The sequence below is a fragment of the Eulemur rufifrons genome, chromosome 16 (genome assembly GCF_041146395.1).
Source record: "Eulemur rufifrons isolate Redbay chromosome 16, OSU_ERuf_1, whole genome shotgun sequence".
NCBI classification, from domain to species: domain Eukaryota; kingdom Metazoa; phylum Chordata; class Mammalia; order Primates; family Lemuridae; genus Eulemur; species Eulemur rufifrons.
The window spans coordinates 87,152,917-87,170,380 of record NC_090998.1 but is presented as its reverse complement, the minus strand read 5'-3'; the positions used below and the strand labels follow the sequence as shown (position 1 = coordinate 87,170,380).

At 59.4% G+C, this 17,464-nt stretch overlaps 1 protein-coding gene across 2 annotated transcripts; it reads right to left on the bottom strand.

The window, feature by feature from the left end:
• Positions 1-440: 440 nt before the first annotated feature.
• Positions 441-12,403, bottom strand: SH3BP1 (SH3 domain binding protein 1). 2 transcript variants are annotated; one of them, XM_069489566.1, is made up of 19 exons: positions 12,233-12,403; positions 10,944-10,986; positions 10,634-10,738; positions 9,864-9,940; positions 9,514-9,625; positions 9,357-9,433; positions 8,728-8,872; positions 8,134-8,202; positions 7,873-7,963; positions 7,315-7,460; positions 6,452-6,563; positions 6,031-6,112; positions 5,876-5,956; positions 4,960-5,076; positions 4,211-4,308; positions 3,740-3,881; positions 2,626-2,720; positions 698-704; positions 441-570 (listed from the first exon to the last, which is right to left on the bottom strand). In XM_069489566.1, the coding sequence occupies exons 1-19, from the start codon at positions 12,289-12,291 to the stop codon at positions 441-443; spliced, it is 1,788 nt and encodes a 595-aa protein (XP_069345667.1). In that variant the 5' UTR covers positions 12,292-12,403. The 2 variants fall into 2 exon arrangements, with proteins under 2 accessions (XP_069345667.1, XP_069345666.1); XM_069489565.1 differs by having other exon boundaries at positions 457-1,229.
• Positions 12,404-17,464: the final 5,061 nt, after the last annotated feature.

Here is a 17,464-nt window from a genome sequence, read left to right as displayed (position 1 = left end):
CGTATAGGAGTGTCTCATTTGATCCTCAGAGCAACACTTTTGCGGTGGGAATTGTTATACTGTTTCACAAATGAGAAAACTGGGATACCAAGAAGTTGAGTACATTGCCTAGAATGCCAGGAAGGAGCCAGGCTTTGAATCAGACAGACCTACCCCCTAATCCCAGTCCCTGCCTTACCAGCTGTGTGACCTTCACAGGTCACTTCTTTGTGACCGAGGAGACTTCTCGGTCTCCTCACCTGTAAGACGCAATGGGATTTACTTCACCCGGAGAAGATGACATGGAAACCATGCTCAGAAACGCACAGTGTGTGGCACAGAGAAAGCTCTAAAACCGTCGGCGGTTATTATTTCAGACAGGAAGAAAGGAGGCAAAGAACATGTAATTTGTTCCTCTTTATGAAAGTGGCCTCTTTATTCAAGGACAGAAAATAAAACTATCATTTGGGCAGCTGCTCCAGTTTTGTCCAAAATAATTTATTTACCAGCCTTATAAAAAAATACGTTGGCAACAGAAAAATATAAGTCCTGTAGGAGCAGGCAAGCCTCTCCTTCCTACCGGTGGCTCCCCTGCGACCCTGCCAGAGAGTGGGGAGTGCGGCGGGGGGACCCCAAGCCCAGGGTGGAAGAGGAAAAGGTCAGGAAGTGGAGGACTGTCCTGAGCCCTCCTGGCCATGGGGGCCGGCCCAGCGGGCACCGAGGCACTTGTGAGCAAAGGCTGGGGGCCCCCACCCCTCGGGGGGTGGTGAGAGCTGTTCTGGGAGACAAGGTGGGAGGGAGGGGACACTGAGGGCCATTCAGGGAGGAGCCGGCCCCTCAGTCGGTCTCTGAGGCGAGGCTCCGGGGCCGGGGCTGAGGTGGGGTGGCTGGGGGAGCAGGGAACCCAACGGCAGCCTCAGGAGCCCCTCCCTCCTCTGTGGGCACCCCCAGGTCCACCTGTGCAGGGGTGCTCGAGGAGACTGGGCTGGGGGAGGCTGGCCCCGGGGAGGCCGGGCTGGGGGATGCTGGTGAACGCCGGCTCTGGCGCCGGGCAGGCTGGGGGGCCACAGGGGGCAATGGGGGTGGCACCGTGGGGGCCCGGAGGTTGCTGCCAACCAGACGGCGGGGCAGAGCTCGGGGGGTCACAGGGCTACCAGAACCAGAGGGTGGCGGCGGGGCTGGGGCGGAGGCACGGGGGTTGGACAGCTGGGGGGGCGGCATGTTGGGCCGGGCAGGCGCTTGGCGCTTGGCTGCGGAGGAAGGAAAGGGGAAGGTTAAGCGTCCACGTCGCCTGTGGTAGACCCTCCAAGCTCGGTCCTACCTCAGGACCTTTGCGTCTGCTGTTCCTTCTGCTGGGAACAGTTTGCACGGCTGGCTCCTGTCACTCGGGTCTTTTCTCCTGTCCTTCACCCCTCAGAGGCCCTCCCTGACCTCCCCACGCCCCACCCCAGTCACTCTGCCCGTTTTCCCATTTTATTTCCCTTGTAGGACTCTTTGTCCCCTGAAACGAGCTTGTTCGTTTTTACTTTACTCGGTCATTGCTTGTCTCCCTCCCAGGACATAAACCCAGCGGGGTCCCCTTGTGTGCTGCTGGCCAGCACGGCTGGGCGCTGGGTACGTGTCTGTATCTGTCTGTTGAATAAACGAATGCCGCCTGTCCCTGCTGACACGTGGGGCTCGAGCACCTCCTCTCAGAAGCCCACCACAACCACCCCACCCCGGCTCTCAAAGATCCACTGCGCAGTCGCAACCTCATGAGACGGCCGGGGGGCTGGGTGGCCAGGAGGGCTGGACTCTGGCCCTAGCTCTGCTCGCTGGGGGATGTGGTGTGAGCCACTTGCTGCCTGGGGCTCAGTTTCCTCATTGGTAAGACAGACGATTGCCTCGACCTGCCAGAGCCTATGTGAGGACCAGCTCAGGTGACGCTGTGACAGCCCTGTGAGCAGTTAAGCCTCTGTGCTCAGGTAAGCCAACATCCCACTCACCCCCTCCTCCGAGAAGGCTGCCAGAAGGCCTCTGAGCCACCTGCCAGCTCCCGGTCCAGAGGCTCTTGCAGCTGCTCCAGCTACTCCCGGCTCCACATCGTACGCCCAGGCAGGAAAGGCCGGTGCCTCTGGGGCTGGGCAGGCCTCCCGAGTGTGCCAGTCACCCTCCTCCCCTGTCCGGCTCTCGGGCAAGCGGACAGGCGAGTTGCCCCCTGCTTCTTCCCACCCTACCGTCTTTTCTCCTTCCATGTCCTCTGAAGATTCCCTCCCTACTCTGCACCGTCATCTCTGGGCTTCTTGAGGGTCAGGACTCCAGTGCCCCAGTGCTCATGCTGGCGAACCTTTAATGGGCACCTGCTGTGTGCTAGGGCCAGGCACTCTCCCTGCAGCACCACTGAATGCCCCACACAGCCCTACAAGGTAAGTGCAGTTACTGTTCCATTACACAGAGGAGGAAGCTGAGGCTCAGACACGTGAATATACCTGCCCAAGGTCACGGAGCTGGAGTCTGAACCCAGAGTGCCAGGTGGCAAAACCTGGGCTTTTCACCACCTCGATTCCTGGCCTCCCCTGGCTATCTAAAAAGATGGGAGGACCTGGCTTGCTGTCGCCTCTCCCTACCCACCCTTTGTCCCCTTCTCTTCTCCTACAGCCAACTCACTCTTTCGAGCCATATCCTCCACTGGGGCAGCCGTCTCCGGGGGGCTCCTGTTGACCTTGGGGGAGGCTGGTCTGGGGGGCGCCTCAGACTCTGTCCTGCCGAGGGAAGGAGTGTCAGGGCTAGGCTTAGGCATCTCCCGGAATCTTGTCAGGTGGAGTTTGGGTCCTCACCACACTCGCTCCCACCACCCTGTGGCTATGCTTGGAATCTGTCCCCCACCTCCCCACAGAAGATGCTTCTAGCATTGGCCAGGGTTTGTGTCCACTGAGCCCTGGCTGTTAATGACCCTGTGACAGGGTCCATGGTCCCCTGGGGCCAGGAGGGCACCCCGCCTGCCTGGCAGGTAGGCTAGGATGGGAGGTGGGACACAGGGCCTGCCCTCTGCCTCAGCGCTCCGCCTCTATGTGATCTCTGTGAGATGTTCTGGCCACTGGACGCTGGAGAGCAGCTGAGAAGCAGACACCCATGCTCACCCCGGGCTGCCTTTGGGTCTCTGCTTGGTGGTCTCTTCCCTGGGGAGGCCTCTCCTGAGCCAGAGCTAGAGCAGCCCCCCACACCCGTTTCCTGCTTTATCTTGCTTTTCAGCACTGCCCTGACATTACAGAACGCGTCTGTGGATGTACATGTCGAATCTCTCTCTCCCCGCCCCGCTGGAATGTGAGCTCTAAGGGCGGCATTTGTCTGTCCTGCTCAGCTGTGGACAGTCACAGTCTGGGCCACGGCAGTCTGTGGTCTGACCAATGCCTGCCCAGTGTGTCAGCAACACAGAACCACGAAGCCCTTGTGGATCTGAAGGATCGAAGAGGAAACTGGAAGGTATTTTACAGATTCCAAAATGATCACCTCCCCGGTTCCCTAAATCCCCAGGGCCAGGAACAGTGCCTGGCATACAGTAGGTGCTCAGTAAATTGCCATGCAATGAACAAGGGAACACAGCAGACAAGGCTGAGACCCCACCTTATCCAAACTGGGAGAACTGGGAGACCTGGTCTTTGCTATAAAAATACCAATCATCACATTTGCTAAAATGCTGCTTAAAGTCCTGAGAGATGGTGCCTCAGGCTGAGTGTCTGTGGGGGCCAGGATGGGGCCACTCATACCCCTCCGTCCTCACCTTTCCTTGGTAGCTGCTGGGGCTGGGGCTGGAACCGGGGTGGGCACGGCAACGGGTGGAAGCGCCTCAGAGGCCAGCTGGTCGCTGACCGTGTCCCGAGGGGCGAGGGCTGAGAAGAGGCCTGACACGTTGAAGTTGATGTCTGGAGGTAGAAGGAGCAGGTGTTGGCTCTCGGAGCCTCCGCCATTCTCCCCGCCTCAGCCTGTGTCAGGGTCACTCCCCCTTTCCCCCCGAAATGATCTGGACCACATTTTGCCTCCCCACTCCCACGTGAGCCTCACGACAGTCCCACAAAGCAGGCAGGATCGGTCCCATTTTAGGGATGAGAAACTGAGGCTCAGTGTGGAGAAGCAATTTCCTCCAGGCCTCGTGGTGAGTTCGTAGGGCTGCCAGGGACAGGGACAGGGACAGGGACGGGGCCCGGCAGAGGGAGGGCACAAAGTCAAGCCTTCACGGAAGCAGGAGCTGCACCTCCAGGGAAGAGGGTGTCTGCACTCTGTATCAGCGCCTCGACCACGCCCACCACCTGGATAGAAGACACTGAGGCTGCGTCCAGCTGGGCCTGGTCCCTGGGACAAAAAGGGAGACGAAGTGAGTCATCCACTTAGCAGAGTTTTAGTGACCCCAACTCTCTGTGTGGCCTTGGGCTGGGCACTGGGGACACAGGGATCAGCCACACCCAGGACCCTCTTCCTCGGAGTCTTGGTCTAGACAGCCTCTACCAAGGAACTGCACTCCGCACAGATGAAATCTTTCGCCGTCTGTGGCCAGGTAAATAACGACCTCTCATATATGACTTTACAGTTTGTAAAAATCTCCCTATTCATCATCTCATCTAATTCTCAAAGCAAAAGCCCCGAAAGTTGACATAACTTCTCCCCAGTTTACAGACGAGGAAATGGCAGTCATGAGGGTGACCTCCCAAGGCCAATCTCTGGAAGGTGAAGGGGTGGGGTGAGAGCCAGACCTCTGGGCTCCCAGTCACCCAACGGGCCACCAAGCACACCATCACCGCCACAACCCAGAATACCTATCTCCAAAGCCCCATGGGGTCCATGGTCCCTTCAGGCTGAAGCTGTTCCTCATGGCAGCCTTGAGAACAGGAGCCACTTGACCCCTCCGAGAATGGGGAAACTGAGGCCCGGGGGAACAATAAGCAGCAGATGGCTAGGATGGGGACTGCCTCCCCACTACCACCTCTCTGACCCATGGCCTCTCACCCTTCTTTCTCAGGTGGCCACAGTAGGTTGGGCCCCAGGACAATAGCGATGTTGCTGGGTGTCATCTTGTTCACCTCCTGTTCCTCGGCCAGCCGCGCCAGGAACTTCATCAGGTACCTGGGGGTGGAAGTGGGCTTGGGCGGGGGCAGGGCATGTGGGGCCCTGAATACCCACTGACACATCTGAGCCCTGAGAACTCCCCAGCTTAGGGTTTCCCAAGAGTAGGAAAGACACCACATGGGATCGTTTTTACATTTTTTTTTTTTTGTTTTGAGACAGGGTCTTGCCCTGTTGCCTGAGCTAGAGTGCAGTGGCATCATCATAGCTCACAGCAACCTCAAATTCCTGGGTTCAAGCAATCTTTCTGCCTCAGCCTCCCAAGTAGCTGGAACTACAGGTGCATGCCACCATGCCCGGCTAATTTTTCTGTTTTTGTAGAGACAGGGTTTTGCTCTTGCTCAGGCTGGTCTCGAACTCCTGGCCTCAAGCAATCCTCCCGCCTTGGCCTCCCAGAGCATTAGGGTTACAGGCCTGAGCCATGGTTTTAAAATTTTTGATAGTCAGATTAGCTGATCTACTGAGTGCCAACTAAGTGTTGGGCACGGAGCTAAGCTGAGAGTCCCCCAGCCACCCCATGGGGTAGGGACTGTTACAATCTGCATTTTCCAGATGACAACACTGAGATTTCTGCCCAGGCCCACATAGGGGCAGAGGCGGGATGTGAAACCAGGCAGTGTGGCTCTAAGGGTTCCAGGTATTGTTCATTTCAACGGCTAATATTTAAAAAAATATGACTAGTACATCAAAGCTGTGTTTTCAGAAATATTGCTTAGGACACAGTGGCAGGGCCAGATTCAAACACAGGGCCCTTAAGTCTTTGGGTTCTGGCTTTGGGGGGAGGTGGGCGTGGGCTCACCTGAGGTTGCTGAGGTTCTCGGGGGGCAGGCGGCTGCACACCTCTTGGAGGGCCTGTAACCGGGCCCCCGGCTCCTTCAGGCTGAGGAGAGAGACCTGGTCAGCGGCTACACCTGAGCAGCGTCCCCCTCCCCACCCTCTCTCCCCCATCCTCACCTGGCTGCTTGCATCCAGTCGTCATAGAGGTCAAAGGTCATCAGGGGCTCTGGCAGCTCCCGCAGATAGGACTTGAGGGCACCTGAGGCAGAGGTGGGGAGAAATCAGAGGCAGAGAAGCAGCCCCCCAACCTGCTCTCCCTCTCTCCCTATAGAAGGAACCTCCAGCCCTCATTCACACTAACGTGTCTAGGTCTGATCGTCTCTTTGGGCTGCAGGCCCCTTTGAGAAAAGGAAGGCTAGCAATCTTGTCACCAGGAAAATGTATACAGATTTCAGGGGTTCCTCATGGACCCTGCATTAAGAACCCCTATGTGTCCTCAGCAGAATATCAGGCCTTAAAGCCAAACTATCTTGGGGTCATTTCAGGCAGCCACACCCCTTCCCCCAACCTCCCGCCCGGGGCTGCCTGGACCAGGCACCTGCCACGGCGTGGGGGTCAGAGCAGAACTCCTCCAGGCTGCGGGGGTTCGAGGCCATGGTCTGCTTGAGGCGCCTGAGCACGGAGGCCCCAGCGGCCAGACGGAAGAGGCCCTGGGGTGCGAGAGGGAGCAGGTGGGGGTCACAGAGGGGTGGGCAGGGCAGGGTACCCGGGCTAGGGGGCCCTGGCTCACTTGTAGCCTGGGGTAGGCTGCTGGCCCTCACCAGGCCTCAGTGGCCCCACTGGTCTGGAGGGCAGAGTGGACACGACACTGTCCCTGGCCCTTCTTAACTCTCAAGGTCTAGAATTCTGAGCAAAGGGCAGGGCTGGGAAGTCTGGAAGGAACTGGGAAAAGTCGTGGGGAGACAGGAGTCTGGCTGGAAGTGGGAGGGAGAAGGAGGCCCCAGCAGGACCGTTGAGAAGCCCACATATGTCTTTGCTACCTCCTAAGGGTCTACCTTCAGGAAAGGAGGCAATGTACTAACAACACTAAGGTGCAAAGGACAGCGTGTGACAGTGACTGGCGCTGTGGTTTCAGTGCCACCTTCTCATATGACTCCGGGCACATGTACCTCTTTGCCTCTGTCTCCCCCTTGTAAAATGGAGCCAATAAGGGCTCCCTCCAAGGGCTACTGGGGTCATTAAAGGGAGCGAGGAATGCAAAGGCTCATAGCACAGAGCCCAGCCCATACGAGCATCACTGAGTGGGAGGTAGTATCAGTTCAGCACCAGGAGGCCACGCCTTCTCCCAGGGACCTGTGCTCTAATGAGGGAATTACAGGCACCAGGCAGGGCAGCATGTGGGGGTTCGGGACAGAATGAGGGCCCCAGTGCTCCTTCCCCAGCTGCCCCAGTGGGTCCCACCTCTTCCTTCATGCCCTCAGAAAGCAGCATCATGACGCAGGCCTCAATGGGCAGGGCGATGTCCAGGCCCAGCTCTTGCAGGTGGGTTCCCAGCGACACCCCATACATCTTGGAGAAGGGGGCGGCTGTCATCGAGGGGGAAATGTCTGCAGGAACAAGACAGATCAGTGGCCCGGGGTCTTTCTATCCCTGGGAAGTCAAGCAAGGGTCGCTCCCAGATGTCCTCAAGGTGGTACCACCTTCCAACCAACTGTCCATGTAAACATCTGAAATCATCCATCTTATCTCTTGAATCTGCCCACCTCCACTGCCTCTGCCCTAGTCCAGGCCACCATCACCTCCCTTCTGCCTCCTAAGAGGTCTCCTGGCTCTAGTCCTGTCCCCTTCGTTCCATCTTGCACACAGCAGCCACAGCAATTTCTCCATCACAAATCTAATCCAGCCCTCAGAACTCATCCATGGCTCCCTATTGCCTTTCAGGACAAAGTGCAAGCTTCTTAAATAGCCCTGAGCAGGGTCGGGTCAGGAGTGTGACGTTAGCCCTGCCTTTGTCCCCACCTGCTTGGCTGTGGTTCTCCCTCAGTTCAGCCAAAGCTGTGTCCAGTGAACTTAGTGACCTGCGATGGTAATCGGCCTGAATCTCCAGGAGCTGTGGGGACAAAGGGACACTCTCAGGGGAAGTGAGGGAAGCCGAGTCTTCCCCAGGATCTACAAGAGCAGACCCCCCCAGCTCCTACCATCTCACAGGGTCCCAGTGGCCCCTGGCTCTGGCATCCAACCCCTGAGCTCTGGACGGCTGGAGCCTGGTCTTGGACTCACATGAATGAAGTAGTTGGCATATGAGTCCTCCTTGGTGGCAAAGTGGTACAGGTCGGCCAAGTACTCATCCTTGGGGACAGAGAGAGGAGAGCTTAGCCCATGTGAGAATGGGGGTCTGGATGGAAGCTGAGGCTTAGAGGGGTTTGTGACCTGCCCGAGGCCACACAACTGTACATGGAAGGTCCCAGCCAATCCCCTCTCTCTGCCAAGGTTTGTACTTGGGGCCAGCCCATCAGAACCCCTCCAACTCTGGAGGGGCTTTTATGGCTGCTTAGTCCTCATCTGTGTCCCCACATCCTCAGCACAGTGCCTGTCACTCCCCACTCAACCATTCTTTCATTCACCTTTCACTCACTCACTCACTCACTCAGCAAACACAAAGACTGGTGAACAGACCAAGCCTCTGCCTCCCAGGTGTGATGCGTGTGGTGTAGACAGCACACCGACCCAAACCCAGCTCTGCTGCTTCCTAGCCTTGTGGCCTTGGGCAAGTCATGTCACCTCTCCAAACCTCAGCTTTCTTGCCTGTGAAATGGGAACAGGACCCACCCCTGCCACCCCCATACATCCAGGGAACCCCAAGGGCCCCCTCACCTTGCACTGCTCCACCTTCCTCTTCAGCTCCTCCTCCTCCTCCTTCAGTGTCTCCACCTTGTTGGCCGTGGTGGTGTGACCGTAACTGCCTGAGCCACCTCCTAGGCCTTGACTGTTGCCTGAGTTCTTGGCTGCTTGACTGAGCCTGGGGAATGACCCCAAGGTGGGCTGGTTACCAGCCCCGTTGCATGTCCAGAGCCAAGTATCTCCCCATACATAGGATTCTGGGATTTACGGATGCAAATCAAGAGTGCCACCGGCCCTTGGCCTCTGCCCAGCCTGGGCCGTGAGTGCTCTGGGCTGCCCCCTGGTGGTGGGTTTGGTGATCACAGCCACCCAGGTCCAGAGTGGAGGGTGGGGCACCCCTCTGCTCCAGGGACCTTGGAGGATTGTTTATGGCTTTCCTAGGCTTTGGGGTCACCCCCAGCACCAGCTGTGACAAGCATGTACACACTGTCAAACGTATCCTCACATACGTTCCTATGGACCGGACGTGTGCACCAGAAAACACACTGTACCCAGTGGACCCCCTGCGGTGTGCTCCCAGTGTGGCCAGAGCCTGAAAGCTCTGTGGCCATCTCTGTGGGCTGAACCAGGTAGGGGTCCCACCCAGTGGCTGTGGCTCCCACCTGCCCTTGAGGGTGTTCCAGTCAGACACGAGCTTCTGTAGGCTTTTCTTGTGCTTGAGGATGGCTGGCAGCTCCTCCTGGGGGCAGGTATGGGGGTGGGGGTCAGTGGGCTGGCGGGGAGGGAGCTAGAAGGCTAGGGAAGCTGGGGACAGGTCACCTCACTCAGCCTGCTGAGTGGCTGCAGGACATCCCTTTCCAGAGTTATCTCAAACTCAGCGAGGATGCGGGCCAGCTGGTTCTGGATGGCACAGGTCATCTCCAAGGCCTTCCTGTGGACATAGCACCAGTGGGCCCAGGCTCTGGCAGCCCCTCAGCCCCCTGGGAAACACTCGGTGGGGCCTCTCCTCCCCAAGATTTCCTGCCCCTCCTATCTCTCCTCCATCTCGGGCAAGCAGGCTGCCCTCACTGACCTGGACACAGCCTGGCATTCGTCTAACGTGGACCCCCTCCCGGCCCAGATCACTTCTTGGCATTCCCAGGTGAGGGTCGGGCCCCATCTGTGCTCACCCCATGCTGGAATCGGGGTCCAGCTCCTTGAAGCTCTCAGCCATCGTGGTGGACAGAGTCATGAGGGGGAGCTTCTTCTGTGGGGGCGGGGGGGGGTAGCTGTGAGTGCACATCCCTGAGCACTGGGCGAGCCCCTTGGGGCAGGAAGGAGGGAACCCAGGAGGGAAACAGGATGAAAACAGGCATCGGGGGGTGACATTTCCCTGTGACCATGTACAGAGCCCCCACCCACCTGGGGTCCTCTTTCCTCTGTCCCAGAAGCCACTTAGTTGGGCAAGAAGGAATGACCAAGTCCTATCACAGACTGGGGAACTAAGATGCAGAGAGGGCAGGGAGCTCACTCGAGGTCACACGGTTGGAGGGGACTGGAAGGGAGAGCTGGCCTCTGAGCGGGGGCTCTTTCCCTGCCCCAGGGCTTCTGTGGCTGACCTGGCCACCTCTGAGCTCTCCCCTCCTCCATGCCTTGCTCCCAACTCCCCACCCTTGCCACACTCCAAAACATGTCCCCACACTCCCACCTGGAGTTATGGAGAGCACTAGCTTTGGGATCAGTGAGACCAGGGACTGGTGTAGAGGGGGCAGGGTCCAGACGGGGATGGGAAAGACACAGGTCTCATGAACGTAGTGCGGGAGGGGCCACGGGACAGGGCAGTCTCCACGCCCTTGGTGCCAGAGGCTCAGACTGGCAGGGAGACCCGAGCCGCAACCACACTTCCCCATTAGACTGAGGCCTGCTGCTCAGGCCCCTCCTTCCCGGGACCCCCACTCACCACCCGCTTGTCCATGTCCGCCCCACTCTGGCCCTGCAGACAGGCCTGCAGCCGTTTGTGGACATTGTGGGCTGCCCGCTTTGCTGGCTCCAGCCGCTGCTCCACCTGGGAGGGAGGTGTGGGGGTTTAGGATCAACGGAGGTTGTCTCCCCAGAGCAGCCTTCCTACCTTTCTCCTCCCCCTGGACTCCATGACCATCAGCTTGGGGAATGACTCAACCCAGGCCCCCAAATGGCATCCTCGCCCAGCCCTCTGCTCTGACAGCCTGCACAGGCCTGCCTTTCCACCGGCTGCCGGCCCAGGCACGTACCTGCAGCAGGTCCTCACCCAGGAACTCAGCAGTCTCCGGGGTGCTGCAGGGGGAGAGAGCTTCTGCTGAGCTGGCCTGCGTTAGGAACTCCCCGGCCTCCCCCTGCCCCCCAGCAGGGCGCCTGGACCCCAGTTGCTTCCAGTGCCCTGCCCAGGTGGGGCGCGCCCTGGGTGGCCAGTCTGCCTCATCCCAGTCAGAGCACATTCCATGGGGGTGGGAATAGGATACACGGCTTTTTCCTCCTCCACCCAGGGCTGTGTCCTCAGGGAGGGCAGATGCACGAAACTGAAGTGGGGGGCGGGGAAAGCTGCCCAGGGCCCAGCTTTGGGACACAGGGTCAAAGCTTCTCTTCTGCCCACCCCCAAATCATCAGCCCACCCCAGGAATAGGAGGCCTAGGCTGGCTCCAAGAACGGGAAGTGTGGGAGCTCAGACTCCTGGGCTGTCAGTCACATAGGACTCTGGACTATAGCTGTGGCAGGCCCTCGGCCCCTGCCTGGGGACACATGGGGGATGCTGAGACCCACAGCAAGGTGGCCTGACTGCCTGAGGCTCACGCAGGCATCTGTGCCAGTGTGAGACTAGAACCAGGTCTCTGGACACCCAGGCCCCTCCCCTGGGCTCAGAGAATGGGGAACTCCCAAGGCTGGGGGAAGAGGAGCAGAGAAGACAGGCCCTCACAGGCTCCCCAAACTTCCGGCCTGGATCCCCCAGCTCAGGGGCTGGGGGTGGGAACAGGGAGACCTGGGGACGTTCCCACCTGAGTCTGGGAAAAGCAGAAGCAAGATAGAGAAGCAGGAGGCCCCTGGGCTGGGGGAGGGGAAGGGCCGCCTCAGGACAGGGGCAGGCCTCTCCTCCCTCCGGGCCAGGACCCCGTCTCCTCCCCTCCTCCACGGTCTGGGGCCCTAATCGACCTTTTCCCTACCCCACCCAGCAATCAGAGGTGGTTAACAGCCCCAATGTCCAGAGGGAACAAGTGAGGCCAGAGAGGACCACTCACTCAAAAGCTCCTGGGGGCTGCGAAGTCGCAGTGTCCTTGGTCAGAGCGCACTCTCCCCCCTGCAGCCCCCTCCCATCCAGTCAGCGGTGGGGAGCCCTTTCCCCCAAAGACCGGCCTCTGCTCCTGCTCTGCCTGGGAGATGCGGGCGGCGTTCAGAGGGGAGCAAGAGAGGGCAGGGCTCTGGCCGGTCAGAGGGCGGCTGCCCGGCTGCCCCCTCCGTCTCCCGGCACCCTTCTGCCCCTCGGGTCCTGCGGGGGTGAGAGTGGGGACTGGAAGCGGGTGACACTCACCGTCCCAAGCTGCCCGTGTGGGCCAGCTGCCGCATGCGGTGCAGCTGCCTCTTCATCATCTTGAGGGCAGCAGGGGCTCGGGGTCACGGGGGTGAAGGCCCGGGCGCCCCCGGCCCGGCCTGCCTCTCCCGCAGCGCGCTCTCGCCCCGGATGGGTGGGCGGCGCGCTCGCTTCCTGGGCCGCCGCGCTCGCGGCTCTCGGCCCCGGCTGGCGGCCGGCTCTCCCCGCCCCCGCTCGCGGCTCCGCCCCCGGCCCCCAGGTCACTCCTCTCTCCAAGTTGGTTTCCTTGCTCTGCCCCGGCTTCCGGGCCCCCCGCCGACCCCCGGCCGGGCCCCCGCGAGTGCTCGTCAGGCGGGTCGCGGCGGTCCGCAGGTTGAGTGCCGGCTCCTCCTCCCGCCCAGCCCGGTGGCGGGAAACAGGTAAGCCCGCTCCTGCCACGCCCGCCCGCCTGCAGGTTCTGGGTAGAAATAACCTTCCCGCCCCTCTTAAAGGGGAAAGAGAGTTCCCCGCTTCGGAGGGATAGGCCAAGGCCGGGCCCATCTGGGCCTGCGGAGGGACGCTGCCCTGGACTCCCTCCCCAGAGGACCTCTGGCCGTCCGGAGCTAAAGGCCACTCCTGCTGGATGCCTGGCCGGGAGCTTTGGCTTCCTGAGGCCACTGGCTGGCCACTGGCTGCTGTGTACCCTTGGACAAGTCCCTGGAACTCAGGACTCGCTGTCTCTAGTGGCCTGATGGGCCAGCTGTCCTGGGCCTGCCCACACTGCAGAGTAGGCAAGAGACCCCTAACTGCTCCTCTAGCCTCTGATCTCCTGTTCCCTTTAAGGGGGTTGCATGTGACCTTCCAGCCACCAGGAACCCCCACCTCCCCCAGCAGTTCCCTGACACCCTGTTCTCCACATCTCCCCACTACTTGAGCACCTACTGTGTGTGGGTGGACAGACCAGGCACTTCTCAAAGGCAGGACCTTGGCCCCAGACATCTCCATATTAGTGCCTAGCGCAGGGCCCGGCACATAGTGGGCACTCTTGCTGGACAGTGGCTGCCCCCCATTCTCTAAAGGGAGAGTCTGACAGGCTCCATTGAGGATGGGAGCTGCTGAGAAGGGATCCCACCGGCCTCTGCTGCTAGACCCAGAGTCTCCCAGCTGGGAGCCCACCTGAGCGTGGAATCCTGGATGGAAGTTGGGAGACTTCCAGAATCAAAGGCTCAGGCCAGGATGAGGAGATGCTAAGCAAGGTTCCTGCCCCCAACCCCCTTTTCCCAACAAGAAGGCTGCTGGCCAGTGATTGGGGTGGCGTGGCAAGGGAACCCCAGGTGCCACCTTTCCCGCCCCTTCGGGTGGTGCCCCTGCTCTATTTTAGCCCAGCCTCTGGCCTGGAGCACACTGGACCTGGGCTTGTCCAGTTCCCCAGCTGCTCTGAAGGTCCCTGAGGGGGAACTAGTATCGCTGGCTTGTATCTCTGTCCATCCTAGGCTTGCCCAGGCCTGAGCCCCAGCTCTGACCTGGTGAGGGGTCAGTCCACGTGGCCTTTGGCAGCAGCTGCAGTGGAAACCACCGAAGCCATATATTATCAGGCTCCTGAGCTCCCCACCCCGGGCCCCAGGCGCCCCTCCAGCCAGACCCAGAGGGCTGATCCAGGTGGGACGGCTGTGCCTCTTGGCTGGGCAGTAGGTGTATTTTAGGGTCCTCCCTTGTCACACTTGGATGTTGACTCAGAAGGCTGAAAGCTCCAAAGGTTGTGTCATAGGCTGTTCCTTTGAAGGATGTTGTAATCAGAGACTTATGGACTCAGAAGTTTCAATCAGTGAATGTTGGCATCATGGCTTTTTTGAACTGTGGACACAAAAGGGGGACATTAGAGGTTGCCAGTCAACCCCTCCTGGGACCCTTCCGCAATCAAGAGGCCTGTTGACTTGGGTGGTTCTCCACCAGGCTGGGTCTCCTCTGGCTCCTGCAGGATCCCCTGGGGCCCAGCAGTGTACCAGCCCCAGGGGCTCAATAACCACAGCTGATGTGAAGGGCAAGTGAAGACATCGCATCAGTGGACACTTATCTACAACCCCCAAAACAGTGAGAACAGAGCTTAAGGGTGTGGATGGGGCCAGCTGGCCGGGCTCAGGCTCTTACTAGCTGGGTGACCTTGGGTGGGACAGTTTACCTCTCTGAGCCTCAGTGTCCTTCTCAGTAAAATGGAAAGAATAATAGTACCTACCTCATAGGTTGTTGGGATTAAATGAATTAATGTAAAATGCTTAGAAAATTGTCTGTCTCTAGTTATTATCATCCATCCTGCCAAAAGTCAGGAATGGAAAGACCCTTTATCTCCACTCCTGCCTCAATTACCCCCTGAATATGTTCAGCAGCCTTGGGACAATGGGACTTATCGTCATGTGCTTTAGCACCTCCTCCAGTGAGGTTAGTATCATTGTCCCCATCTTACAGGTGAGCAGCAGAGGCTCCTGGCCCAAGGTCCGCAGCTGGGTAAGTGGTAGGGGCCAAGTCAGAAAGCAGATCTGACAGGCTCCGAAGCTACACTTGCTCTGAGCCCTGGCCTCTGCCTTAACCCCTGGGGCTGCTTCAAGGGGCCCGGCAGCCTCTACAGATTTGCCTGCAAAAGCCTGTGACAGTCTGGGTAGCATGTGCTGGTGAAGCTTGAACAGGATGTGGGCAGGGGTCAGCCGTGGAGCCGCAGGAGCAAAAACATCCCACTTTAGACACTTTGACAAATTGCTTGTTTGTGGCCATATCGCACGCTGCTGCCCTCCGAGTGGAGGCTTCCGCCCCCGGCAGCTGGGTGCATGGTGTGATTTCTGGGGCTCTGAAGACCTCCTTCCCCCCTCTCCCCAAACCAAAAGGACTTTTCAGGAAACCTTGGGGTGGGGCTGAGGCCTGAGGACTCCATCATAATCCTGATAGTCCTGGGGGGGCATGTACCCTTAACTCCAGGCCCAGAGGACAGGAGCCCAACAGAAGGCTGGGGGGGGGGAGGCGCCAGAAGGTGGGGGGCAATGTGCCACCATGGCAGACACCTCTTCTCGTGACTTCTGGTCCAGACTCCACTCCTAATGTGACTGCCCTGAGCCTCACTTCCCATTTTCCCAGGGCAGCTAAGAGCAGGCTGCAGGGATCAGGTCAAGCACAGTGCCCGGCCTAGGGCTGGCTCCTCTTAGCTGCCTTGCTGGGACTATGTCCTCCTCGACAGGCCCGGAGAGACTGGGGGAGGCGGTGTCAGGAGACCAGGCGGGGTGGGCTCCCTGGGTGAGCAGCAGCCTCTCCGTTTCTCATGGCCGCCAGGAACAGATGAGCACAGTGTGCTGCGGTTACTAAAAACCAAAATTAACTGCTGCCTCTGACCAAATGAATAGAAAGGGAAGTATGGCTTCGAAGTCTGGGCAGTCCTGCTGCTCCTGGCATGATGGTGGAGGCCACCCTTCAAGAACCAGAGGCCATGTCTCCCCAGTGCACCCCTTCTCAGCTCCTGAGAACTTCAGAGGCTCTGGGACTCCTGTGCAGTGGTCCCCACCTCTGCATCAACGCACAGTATTTGGGGAATGACTCCTCCAGGTAGCAGAGGCCAAGGGTCCCCTTGTCTGGTTAGACTCCACCCCAGACTCTCAGACAGATGCGGGGCTCCTGTGGTGCCTCCTGTCCCAGCTCTCAGGGTGCCACACTGAGCTCCTGGCTCACAAGTCCCTAAGCCTGTGAGCTGTGAGGACAGGACCTCACCTGGCCCAGGGACTGCTCAAGCAGCATTGGCATGGTGGGCTAGAAGCAAGTGTCCCTGGAACATCCTGGGTCACACTCCAAAGGTGACAGCCTGGACCCTTTTGTCCAAGGACTCCTCAGAGGTGATTTATAGCTCACTGGGTCCCTCTCGCCTTGTCAAACAGGGAACCTAAAAGCCAGAAAGGGAAGCACCTTGCTCAAAGTCACACAGCAAGCCAGTGACCCAGTGCCTAGACTCCTGCCTCCCAGTCCCATGTGTTCCCCACACCAACCTGGACCCCCTTCAATGGCCACTAATGAGATCGTGCCTAGGTGTGATTCCAACACCCCAGGTGGACGTGGCAAGCAATATAGCTTCTTTTCATTTAGAAGGACCTTCCAACTAGAGACTTTGGGAGACATGGTAAGTGCTGAGGCAGGAGTCCTGTCAGGAAGGGCAACAGGAATAGGCCACAGGGCTGGGAGGATGAGGTGTCGGGAAGCCCAAGGGCCAGGCCTTGACGGGGGGTCCCACAGGGCACTGCCAATGCCTCTTGTCCCCTTGGCAATATGGCCAACAAGGAGAACCTGTCAGCCTGTACTCCCACAGTGGGCCTGCATAGGGGCCCCTCATTTGCTGATGAACGTTACAGAGCACACAGGCTGGGGAGGCGGGCAAGCCGGCTTCCTCCAGCATGTCTCCACGGTAGCTATGGAAAGGGGATCAGCGGCCAAGTTCAGATTGGGAAACACTAGATTACACAAAGTGAAAATGGTTTCTTAAAGGCGGGACTTCCCAGGGTCTTTAATGGGTTCATCTGCTCAGGAGGAGAAATGGTGGAAGCCTTCCCCCAGCTCACCTGAGCAGGTGCAGGGCTGGGCTTCCACACAACACGGACCATCCCCCACCGACTCCCCCTTGCTCTGCTCCACGCTGGTGGACTCTCCCAGCTGGGTGGCCTCTAAGCCATGCCCCGAGCCTGGACCCTAGCCCCCAGTTAGAGAAGACCCTGATACACGAGGAGCGACTGAGCTGCAGCTGGGAGTGGCAGGGGCCCAGCTCAGGGTCGAGGGGCCTGTTCTGGAACAAGCTGCAATTGGTGCCCTGCTTCCTGCGAGCAGCCCCTGGGGAAAGGGAGAAGCTGAGCACAGACCTTGGGGTGGTGCAGCATCGTGGTTGTGTTTTGAGGCTGAGCGCAGCAGGAGGAAGTTGTGAGCAGCCAGGGGACTCCCCCTCCTCAGCGTCTGCAGCAGCTGGGGTTCCTGGCAGGCCCTGGCGGCTGCTCACTTCCAGCTGGGACGACTCTGGTCCGCCACAGCCCAGGGCCCTCTTTGGTGACTCAGCCCTGGCCACAGGCCCCTGAGCAGGGCCTCTTCCGGCGCAGGGCCCAGGGGTGGTGGGGCGGACGACCATGGCCTGACCTCCAAAGATGGAAGCAGCGAGGTCTACAGGGCAGCCCCAGGGAGCCCCAACTCCTGGACCCCTCCTGTCTCCCTCCACCTCAGAAGGGCCACAAGAGCAGCTGG